Raw genomic sequence first — 12653 nt, 5'->3', positions numbered from 1 at the left:
GTTATGCACCAACTAACGAAGCGGATGAAATAGAGAAGGACAACTTTTATGAAACACTACAAAGTGTTGTTGCAGAAATTTCTAGACACGATATCATATGTGTCGTAGGTGATCTCAATGCGAAAGTAGGATCTTGTCACAATTACTGTCCTGAAGTCATGGGACAACATGGAATAGGTGATATGAATGAAAACGGAGCGCTACTTGTCGACTTCGCCCTGAACAACGACCTTGTCATAGGAGGTACATTGTTTCATCACAAGACCATTCACAAATATACATGGACTTCACCAGATGGCCGCACGTGCAATCAAATTGATCACCTCCTCTTTTCACGCAAATGGCGGAAGTCTACTCGACGGTAGAGGCTACAGAGGCGCTGATATACAATCAGACCATAACCTCATGGTTGCTAAGATCCATCTAAAGTTAAAAGCGACACAGAAAAACAATAAACCGACGTCACAAAAACCCTTCAACGTTGAGAAACTGAACGACAAGGAAACAGCACGAATGTTCCAATTAGAACTTTCAAATAGATTTGAAGCCCTGCAATCGGAATTAGAACCAAGGGCTGATGTCGAACGCATGTGGGAGAAACTTAAAATCACGTACAGAGAAGTTGCAGAGGAGAAATTAGGCTATAAGAAGAAAAAGAAAGAAAGATGGATTTCCGAACGAACCTGGAAACTAATTGATGCAAGAAAATCAGCCAAACTTTCCATTCTGGCGGCCTCAGACGCATCTGAATTAATTGTTCTGCAAGTCTCATATAGAGAATTAGACAAACAAGTAAAGAAGAGTGCCCGGACCGACAAGAGGCAATTTATTGAACAGAAAGCAGCTTTGGCGGAAGAAGCAGCAAAGAAGGGAGATTCGAAAACAGTCTATAGATTAACCAATGAGATGATTGGAGTCAAACCTAACAGGACTAATCTAGTAAAGGACGAGAATGGAGCCCTTTTGACAGAGCCTTTGATGATTGACGAGCGGTGGGCAACCCACTTCGAGAACCTACTAAATAGACCGAGAATAAATGACCAAGGTCTAATTCCTGACACTCCATTTATGATTCTTAATGTAAATGAAGAACCACCGTCTCCAGAAGAAATCATAGCCGCTGTCAGAAAGCTAAGGAACGGAAGAATGCCAGGAGTAGATGGCATTACATCTGAGATGCTGAAAACTTCAGTCCGCGACTGCATGACAGTTTGGGTTGAGCTACTAACTCAGATATGGAGTGAACAGAAAGTGCCCAGTGACTGGGCGAAAGGAACCATTATTAGGCTCTTCAAAAAAGGCCATGCGCTTGTTTGTGGCAACTGGAGAGGTATTAACATAATGTCGATACCTAGTAAACTTTTGTCAATTATTATATTACAACGCCTACAGCAGAAACTGGACCATTATCTTCGTGATGAGCAACACGGTTTCCGACCTGGATGATCATGTGCAGACCTAATTTTCACACTGAGAATGCTGGTTGACGACTCAAAGGAATGGAATAAAAAGCTATATCTTCTTTTCATTGACCTAGAAAAGGCCTTTGACTCGGTTGACCGAGAAATCTTATGGAAAATCCTCAAATACTATGGAATACCCCCCAAGATAGTAGAACTGATTATCGCCCTGTACATAGAAACAGAATGCTGTGTGAGAACAGAAAACGGAGTTACAAGATACCTCAAAATCATGACTGGTGTCAAGCAAGGATGTGTATTATCACCACTTTTATTTACAATAGTTATGGACTACGTACTCAGACAGTCTACAGGCTATGGAGTAAACGTCAACAACAAACAACTCGCAGATATTGACTTTGCAGATGGTATAGTACTACTAGAAGACGCCAAAGATCGATTACAGCTGCTGTTTGATGAAATCTCAGAAAAAGCCCTAGAGGTCGGATTGTCGATCAACGTTGATAAATCAAAAAGTATGTCCACATCTGGCTCCCCCCTAACTCTTCAATGCTTCGATAAATCTGTTGAACAGGTCCAAGAATTTAAATACTTAGGAAGCTGGATAGAAAATACTGGCGATGTAACATTTGAAATCAAGAGAAGGATTGGACAAGCATCAGGCGCCTTCAACAGACTAACACCAATTTGGAGAAGCAACAAATACTCACTTCGTTTAAAATTGCGCCTTTTCAACAGCAATGTGTTGTCTATATTGATGTACGCCAGTGAATGTTGGAAACTCAACCAACAACTTGAGAAACGTATCCTTGGATTCGAAAACATTTGCCTTCGAAGGATCCTCAAAATCAGTTGGCATCAGAAAATTACCAATAGGGAAATCCGGCTGAAAACAAACCAGCCCATAGTGACCGACGTTTTGAAGAAACGAAGATGGACATACTTGGGTCATGTTCTACGCATGCCCGAAGACAGACTTCCCTCAAGAGTGTATCAATGGCAGCCTGAAGGAAGACGAAGACGAGGCCGACCAAAGCACACACTGCGGAGGTAGTATGATCGGGACCTAAAAAAGGCAAAAATTTCCCTCACTCCGCAATGGGAAGATATCACTGCAGCCGCACAGCTTCGTGATGAATGGAGAGACTTTGTCGACGCCCTATGCGCCACCGATGGCTCAGGAGGATCTAAGGTCTAAGGTAAGTAGCAGGTACATGTTGTGTCTTGGTCAGTTGAACATCCCACTCATTATGCCCAGGAAGTTTCCTCTTGATATGGTAAGCTGTTCCAAGAATATTGCTGATGCTGTATCTGCAACAATGTGAATGATTTGATTCAGTTCAGCTTTCCCCTCAACGTTTGCTCAGTTGCTTATTTCAATATTCTCAGCCCTGGTAGTGCTCGGTAAAGAAACAGTTGATTTAGTGATAGTGCTGGTAGTAGTAATAGTAGTTGTGGTAGCACTAAAAGCAGTGGTAGTTGTAGTAGCAGTAATAGTAGCGTGCAGATATTGACTTTTTGGTCAATTGATCATCTTCCTTATTATTTTCTGAAAGTTCCAAATTAATATGCTCGATCGTTCTTGTTATGCCCTTTTGACAACCCATATAAACATAATGCCTTTTGACTTGGTTCAACACTCCCCTCAACATTCTTTGAGGGACTCTCCTGAATGCAATTCGTATTTTGGGAAAGTAAATGTCAAACATGCATACCTTTCTCAATAACATATACTGTATGTAAACAATGAACTATTTGCCTAATTTACAGCCTTTGCCCTGAGGGCTATGGGGGTTTGACTTCCCCAAAGGCATAATTATCAGACCTTTCAACAATGCTGAAATAATAGATGTCTCAAAATTTTGATTGGATGTTTGTTTTGGGAAATGATGGGCGTGTGGAGGGACTGGTTGCCCTATCTTAAAAAGGGCACTATAACTTCCAATTTTCAGTCAAATGAACCCCTCTGAAGTTAACACAACCACTTATTCCGTAAAAACCTTATTTGATCCCAGGGCATAATTTGCAATCCTTGTCCTAGGGCTCTGGGTGGTTGTGTCAACCCTGGAGGCATTGTTTAATGTTCATTGCATTATTTTGAACAAAATGGCTATCTCACAATTTCAATCGAATGCGTATGGAGAAAAGACGGCGTTGCAGGAGAGGGGGGGGGGTAGTTGCTCACCATTACTTTTGATTCTCAAAAGAGAAATAGAACTTTCAATTTCAGATCAAACGAGCCTTCTCTAAAGGTCATACAACCCCCCTTGCAGAAAATATTTTTATGTCCCCAGGCATTACTTGTAACCCTTGCCTCAATACTCTGGGGGTTTGTTTCAACACCGAAGGCCTTGTTACATGATCTTTGGACTATTTTGAATAAAATGGCTATCCCTTATTGGATGCATTTGAGGAAAGAAGACGGGGGAGGGGGGCTAGTTTCTCTCTGATCACTCTCAAAAAGGGCACAAAACTTCTTATATCAAATCAATGAGCCCCCTCTGGAGTTTATACAACCCCCCTTGCATAAATAGTTTATATGTTGGCTAGTATAACTTATAGCCCTTATACCGAGGGCCGTCGGGTTTCGTCATCCTCAAAGACATAAGTACTGAAACTTTCAACTATGCTGAAGAAAATTGCAATTCTCAAAACTGTGATTGGATGTTTTTGGAGAAATGACGGACTTAAGGGGAGGGACTAGTTGTCCTCCAATCACTTTCAACTATTAAAAAGGGCACTAGAACTTTCAATTTCCAATCGATTGAGTACCTTTCGAAGTTTCTACGACAACTCCTCCTGCACGAAGTGCCCTGGTCAGAAAAAAAACGAAAAAAAAAACAACAAAAATAAATAAATAGTACATTGTGCCAACATTGTTCTTTACTTAAGTGGCACGATCTTCGTATAGGAGTGGTCGTGGTGACTTTGGAGGGGGCTTATTTGATTGCAAATCAGAAGTTCTAGTGCCCTTCTTAAAAGTCAAAAGCTGTTGGATGGTAATCAGTCCCCCCCTCGTCCCATATTTCCCCAAAGGTATCAGAGATGACCATTTTGTCCAGCATTCTTAATAGTTCCAATAACTGTTTCTCTATGGATATCACGACCACTACTTCTGTTGAGGCTCAATGAATTAAGGCAAAGCTTCTAGGGAAGGAGAAGGGTGGTGTTGAACTAAATGAAAATGCATTATTTGCATGAAGGTTGCCAGAAGGGTGTATCTGAGGAACGACTTAGGGTAGAAAGTTTGGGCTTTCAGGGAATGAATGAGAGAAATGATCAATTGGCCAAAAGGCGATCTGCACCACTTCTATTACTGCTACTGCTACTAATACTACTGATGAAGCTAAGTATATTAAGGTAAAAATTTCAGGGAATGTTTATGGGATGCTGAACTAAATCAAAACACAGTATGTACATTTAGGCTGTCAAAAGGAAGTATCAGCAATGTCCCAGCAACTGCTTTGGGTAATATTTGAAACTTTCAGAGTATGTTGAGAGTGATGTTGAAAAAACTAAAAGGTGCTATGTCCATACTACTACTACTAATGGCGTTGAAATTTAAGGTGAAAATTTTGGAGAATGTTTAGGGGATTTTGAAGTAAATCGAAACACACTATGTGCATGTAGGTTATTAAAAGGGTGTGTCAGTAATATGTTAGGAACAAATTAGAGTACTAAGTTGCAACTTTCAGGACAGGTTAAACTAACCAAAAGCCACTATGTCCTTACTACTGCTACTACTACTACCCCTACTGCTAGTCTACTACATATTCTAAGAGTAAGCGTAAAAATGTGAAATATTCTGGAAATGTTAAGGGGCATGTTGGGCTAACCAAAAGTCGTAGAGTATTCAATTGAAACTTTCAGCACAAAAAGATGTATCAGCAGTGTCTTAGGATTGGCTTAGTGTATTAAGTTGAAGGTTGCAGGGTATTTGTAGAGGATGTTGAACTAAATGATAAAACACTATGTACATGAGGGTTTATAAAAGGGATATATCAGTAACGTCCCAGCAACGCCTTAGTGTACTAAGCTAAAACTTACAGGTTTTCTAATATTACTAGCATTTTTGCTACTATTATTGCTACTATTGAACTAATTCAAGATAGTTTAAATGCACCCAAGTTGTCAAAATGGCATAGACGGGATATTTTGGACTAGAAATAGGGTATTAAGCAGTAACTATAATGGAATGCGTGTGTTGTTATAAAACTAAATCAAAAGGCACTAGGTGACGCACCAGTAATATCTCAAGAACAGATATGGCTAATTAGTTGAAACTCCCAGTAATACTACTGTTATCACTGTCACTACTATTGCTGCTGCTTCTATTGAGTTGAATCAAAAGGGTTCAAGTGCATTCAGATTGTCATTTTGGCATATATACAGTATAGGATGAGTAGGGTATAAAGATAGATTAAAATAGGATATACAGTAGAAACTTTCATGGAAAGTTTATGTTGTTAAACTAAATCAAAAGACACTATGTCACGTATTAGTACCTGTACGTACCAGTAGCTAATTAGTTGAATCAACTGTTAATACTGACACCACTACTGCTGCTGCTACTATTGATCTTAATCAAAAGAATTCAAGTGTCCAGATTGTTATTTTGGCATTGATACAATGTGGGATGTTACACTGGAACTTTTCATAGCGTATTTTGGGGATGTTGAAGGAAATCAATTGATATTATATGCATCTACGTTTTTCAAAAGAGCGTATTTGCAATATCTTAGGAACGGATGAAGGTAACTATTAAGTTGAAGATTTCAGTGCATGTTTAGGGGGGTGTTTAACTAAATATGAATGTTAAAAGGGCATATATGCAATATATCTGAAATAGCTATGGGCATGAAGGTAAAAATTTTAGGGGGTGTTGGGGTGTATGCTGAGCAAATATAAAGCGCACTTCTTGCATACATGTTGTCAAAGGGCTGTTTGAGCAATATATCAGGAACATGTATTAAATTGAACCCTTCGGGACTACAACTATTAGTGCTACTTCCACTAGTACTAAAGCTGCTACTATTACTACTGCTACTGCAACTGTTTACGACTTTTGACTACTTGGAACTGCGTCTGCGACTACTTGGAACTGCGACTGCAACAGCCTGTGACATTGACTGCAAAACTACTTGTGTCTGTAGCTACTTACAACTCTTTAATTACTTGCGACAGTGACTGCGAATGATTATAACTACTTGTGACTCTGACTTCTTAAGACTCTAAACTGTGACTATTTCTAACTGCCACTGCGGCTACATCTAGCTGTGATTACTTGTAACTACAACTGTGACTACTTATGACTGCTACTTTGACTACTTGCGACTGTTTCTACTACCACTGCTACTCCTATTGAAATAATCAAAAAAGTTTAAGTACATCCAGGTTTTCAAAATGGCACAGATTCAATATTCAATAGGTAGAGCACAGTAGGATACTGTATTAAATAGTAGAATACCTTAGAATACAGACTCAATAGAATATAGTATTAAGTTGGAACTTTCAGGTAAAGTTGAGGGGGTTGTAAAACTCAATCAAAGTACACTAAGTGTACCCCAATTGTCAATAGGGTGCCTATGAAATATCCCAGGAAAAACTCAGGGTATTACGTTTGAACTTCAGAGTAAGGTTTTAAGGATGTTAAACTAAATCGAAAGAAACTAAGTGCATCCAGTTTTGTCCAAAAGTCGTATATGCGATATATCAGAAACAGCTAAGTGAATTATGTTGAAACTTTTAGGGAAAGTGGAGGTGGGTAGTTGTATGATATTTGTCTATGCTCCAGATTGTAACATGAATGGGGTTAGAATTCTGTCAGCTCTATAGAACCCCAGTGAACCCCAGTTATGCAGATATTCAACCCATATATATGAATATTTTCCCCCGTATTCATCAGTATAAAGCATTGTAGTACAACTATTATTAAAAATTGTTACAAAATTTTGTCCAACATACAAAAAGTAAGCCAAAGTCTGGAAACTAAAGAAAAGAAACCGAAGAAATTCAGAATATTCTTTTCTTATCGAATGAAAAAGACTATGTCTATTAAAAAGAACAGAAACTGATTAAAAAAATACAAAAAAACTTTAATACAGAGAAAGTTTTCAATGAAAAGTAAAGAGCGACATTAAACCAAACATGAGTAGAAACAGATTAAAAAATTCTTTCAAGCATGAAACTGCCATAAATTGCTATAAATACATAAATGAAACCCAGAACGAAGACAGGAGGCGCTAGGTCAACTCCTTTTTATGGTAGTTTATTCCGTTTTGGGTTGCATTTATTTATTGATAGTGATATGTGGTAGTTCTGTGCTTCAAAAAACATTCAAATTTATTTTGTTGAACTTTGGTTTAATTTACCTCTTTACTTTTCTTCGAAAAACCTCTATTTTGGAAAAAGTCTTTTAAATTGAAGTAAAGGATGGTCAACTGTATCCCTAAAGCTAAGGGCGTTATTTTTTCTATCTAGGGTTCAGTTTTCTGCATGGGGAAACATCAGCTTGTATTCTTGTTCTTTTGACATGAGCTTCATTGCTCATTGCTTGGAAACACACATTAACAGAAATGACATTCAAGTTGGAATAAAAGTTCCATCCTATTTAACTCTAATCTGGTTTGATTTTGGATCAAAAGTTCACTTTTGCAATTTTTCAGGTGGTTTCTCTTTTGGTACTCCTTCAACTCAGCCAACAACAACTGCCCCAACTTTTGGTTTCGGTTTTGGGACACAAACTGCATCAACTCCGAGCTTTGGAGCTACAGGTTGGGATCTTAAGACTTAAGATTATAACTTGCTTTAATGACGTAGTATTTTAAAAGCTAGATTTAATTTAGACCTAAGTTAATCTCCACTTTTTGATCTTATATTAAATATGTACCCTATGTTATTTTGCTCCTAGATTAGATACGAATGCAGAGTTTCTTTATGAGAAAGGGGAAAGGGATACATAAGGATAGGCAAATTATGTGAAAATTTTGCAAATTTCTGAACTTCTCAGAAATCTAGGGATTCCGAGAGGGTATGGATTGCGCTTTTCGTAATTTTTCCATCATTTTCATTATTTGTTCTTGCAATTAATCTGTTTGTTGGTTCTTTTTTTGGAATTTGATTAAAAAAAGCGTTTAGGCTCTCTTTTTTTGTATTTGTATTTATTTGTACTGTTATATTTAAATTTAGTATCGGAAAAATGTGTCTATGATTTAAAGTATTCCATTTTTTTACTTACAGAAAGTAGCAAATACAGGTGTGTAAAAACTTCCAAACCTTTTAGTAGCAGAATTCCAAAAGCTGCAGACACTTTAGCAGCAGAACTTGTATTCTGAAAGTTTTTTTTTAAGCAAAAAATCATTTTTATATGTAAAATTTGCCGAAAAGTAACAAATGTAACTTAGTATAGCATGAAGTTAGAAATGTCAATAGTTTTATGAATCATAATTAATAATGTAATCTTAATCAGTGGCAAGCCATATACTAGCCATAAATATCATACTCCATAATTTTATATGTACCATATTATCGAAAGTACGGTATCATATTTACTCTCATACTGCTAGTGGAGTATAGTATTCAAAGTCTGAAGAATACAGTATATAGCTCACTGCTGTTACTTTATGGATGGAGTTGTACACTCCGATGCTATTAGTATTATAAAAATAATGCACACCCGACAGCATGCTTGATACTCATTGATAACCACACTACAACTATAAAAAGCACCATTTGATTTTCTGGGAAAACAATATCGATTGGCAGCTTGGCAGTCACATGCATTATGAAGCTATGATTTTAGTTTTGTCCTAATCTAATCCCCAAAATAAAGAGAGAATTGCTGCTACATTGTTGTATGGCTGTTTTAGACTACTAATCTTTCTTGTTCCAACTTTCCCATTAGTTGCTTTAACTGTCTGTACACCATGATAGCTAAAAGCCCTTTTAAGATTCTTTCAACTGATGATTAAACAGTTTTGAGAGAATTTGGATATTTGTGCGAGATTTGGACAAATAATTTGCTTTCAGTTGAAGAGAAGTGGAGTAAGTAAAAACTTGTCAACAAGGACAAAGGATAACAACAAATTAAAAGTATATTGTCACATAGCAACATTGAAACTCAATGAGCTTTTAGTTTGAGCAAATTTTAAAAAGCAGCAACGTGAGAAGAGATGTATACATTTTGCAAGAAGAGATATTTCTGAAGAGATACATCACCTAGCAAAAAAAAAGAATATTGAAAACGAAAACAGCTCTTTTTTTTAGATGCTCTTTTTTAGAGCTTTGGTTCCTGTTGGGTTGAGTTACTTATACTGATCAATCCTCAAATCAGGTAGCAGAGTAAGAATAAAGACCGATTGTTTGTAAAAAAAAAGTCTGAAAATAGTATAAAACTTTACAAGAAAATAATCTGGAAATAATAACCGAAGTTTTACTTTCAGCTATAATATACAATTTTTACAGATAATGTTTTGAGGTTGCTTGTGTTTTAATCAACTATTCCCTATATTTGAGTATAATCTATAACTTAATTTTTTTCATTAAGTGGGGTAGACGGGAGGGGCTACAATTTTTATGGTAAGAAGTTTTGAATGGCAAATCCAATTCTGCCACATTTTTTTTTTTATTCTCTTCTTTTTATCTCAGCATTAGCTTTCATTACCTTAGATCCTCCTGAACCATCAGTCACATAGGTCATACTGCCTCCGCAGTGTGTGTGTACACGAATATAGATAGTATATTGCCGTTGAACAGGTGCAATTTTATACGAAGTGAGTACTTGTTACTTCTCCAAGTTGGTGTCAGTCTGTTGAAGGCGCCTGATGCTTTTCCAATCCTTCTCTTGACTTCAAATGTTACATCTCCAGTATTCTCTATCCAGCTTCCTTAGCATTTAAATTGTTGGACCTGTTCAATCGTTTTGTCGGAACATTTAAGAGCTAGGGGGAGCCATATGTGGACATTCTTTTTGATTCGTCGACGTTGATCGACAATCCGACCTTTATGGTTTTTTCTGAGATTTCACCGAATAGCAGTTGTAAATCTTTGGCGTCTTCTAGCAGTACTGGATCATCTGCAAAGTCAAGATCTGCAAGTTGCTTGCTGTTGACGTTTACTCCATACCCCGTAGACTGTCTGAGTACGCAGTCCAATACTGTTGCGAATAAAAGTGGTGATAATACACATTCTTTTTTGACACCAGTCAATGATTTTGTAGTATCTTGTAACTCCGTTTTCTGTTCGTACACAGCATTCTGTTTCATTGTACTGGGTGATAATCAGTTCTTTTATCTTGGGGGGTATTCCATAGTATTTGAGGATTTTCCATAAGATTTCTCGGTCAACTGAATCAAAGACCTTTTCTAGGTCAATGAAAAGAAGATATAGCTTTTTATTCCATTCCTTTGAGTCGTCAACCAGCATTCTCAGTGTGAAAATTAGGTCTGCACATGATCATCCAGGTCGGAAGCCGTGTTGTTCATCAAAAAGATGTTGGTCCAGTTTCTGCTGTAGGCGCTGTGGTATAATACTTGACTTAAGTTTACTAGGTATCGACATTATGTTAATGCATCTCCAGTTGCCACAAGCAAGCGTTTTGCCTTTTTTGAAGAGCTTAATAATGGTTTCCTTTCGTCCAATCACTGGGCACTTTCTGGTCGCTCCATATCTGAGTTCGTAGCTCAAACCAAACTGTCATGCAGTCGTGGACTGAAGTTTTCAGCATCTTATATGTAATGTCATCTACTCCTGGCATTCTTTCGTTCTTCAGCTTTCTGACGGCGGCTATGATTTCTTCTGGAGATGGTGGCTCTTCATATACATCAAGAATCATAAATGGATTCTCAGGAATTATATCTTGGTCTATTTAATAGGTTTTCGAAGTGGGTTGCCCACCTCTCTTCGATCGTCAAAGGGTGTGTCAAAAGGACTCCATTCTCGTCCTTTACTACATTAGTCCTGTAAGGCTTGACTCCAATCATCTCATTGGTTAATCTATTGACTTTTTTCGAATCTCCCTTCTTTGCTGCTTCTTCCGCCAAAGCTGCTTAAAATAATACAACAAAGCTGTATCAGCCTTCGTACAGAGTTAACAATTGATCAAGCATTAGAAGTTGTGGCGGTAGGCTTAGATATGTAAAATAATTTCCAATGTCCTAATTTTAGCAGAATATATATTCTGTAAAATTCCATTTACTTACTTAACAACTTTCTGAGACTGCGGTTGAAGCTCTCAATCAAGCATGGACGCCCACCAAAAATACTGCTGGGGGAGGGTACACGAGTAGCAATGGTGAGGGGAGGATGAGGGGAATGTATTTGAAGATAGAAGGTCAAATGCAAAATAAAATTCTCAAGGAAAAAGAAAAATACTCAATTTTTACATACCAAATGAAACAAAATTCAACAAATTTCTAAATGGTGAAGATTTCTGGCAAAAGGATCAATTCCCTTTTGGTACTTATTTGTTATACCGCCAACACTCAAGAAGTGAAGTTACGTTAATCCTATTGAAAAATACGAAAACATGATGACAAAATAATACTTTAGAAACAAATCTGGGCTTCATACTTGCACATTAAGGGGGGGGGGATGATGGTGGTAACCTGACCTAAACTAACCTAATCCCTCCCTAATGTGCAAATATATAGCCTAAATTACACAATTCCAATGTATTCTGTAACCTGCCACTTGTTTTCTACTGAGCGTAAGCTGATTGCTTCTTAATACAGACAGATAAAACCAGTCTGTTTTCGAGTTTTACATAGCGTAAACTTGAATGTTAGCGGTATAACACATAAGTACCCTTTTAATCTGTCAATTATTCATTCAATTATTATGTATTTAAGATTAATATATTATACCCATAACCTAGAGTAAAGAAAAATAAGACAAACTAAATTGCAGAAAATAAGAGAAGAAGGTATCATCTTAAAGTTCTGAGTAAAACGATAGTTTTATATCTGAAATAGCATAAAAAAGGTGTCGAGTGGTATGTTCATCTAATTTATAGCTCGATAATAAAAATATCTCCAAATTTTGTCATAAGATCCCTTGCCCCTTCTGCATAGGTACCGTACTTTCCCTTTTTCATTTTAAAATGATTTTTCAATCTAAACTCTCTTATATTTTCAGTCCTTTGAATATTAAACAGAATAGCAAAAACTCACGGTCCAGCTGTCTTAAAACAACCCTCTTTGCATCAATGCTCAGAATTACACTGAACATAAATGT

General features: G+C 37.2%; 1 protein-coding gene across 2 annotated transcripts in view; it reads left to right on the top strand.

Moving 5' to 3' along the window:
- The window catches only part of LOC136031247 (nuclear pore glycoprotein p62-like), a 71436-nt gene that overhangs the window by 18315 nt on the left and 40468 nt on the right, over window positions 1-12653 (top strand). For both annotated transcript variants that reach the window (XM_065710655.1, XM_065710656.1), the window contains exon 3: window positions 8087-8194. In XM_065710655.1, coding sequence (XP_065566727.1) covers window positions 8087-8194 — 108 coding nt within the window. The remainder of the gene's footprint in view (window positions 1-8086; window positions 8195-12653) is intronic.

The sequence above is a fragment of the Artemia franciscana genome, chromosome 9 (genome assembly GCF_032884065.1).
Source record: "Artemia franciscana chromosome 9, ASM3288406v1, whole genome shotgun sequence".
NCBI lineage: Eukaryota > Metazoa > Arthropoda > Branchiopoda > Anostraca > Artemiidae > Artemia > Artemia franciscana.
This window is presented reverse-complemented; position numbering and strand designations above follow the sequence as displayed.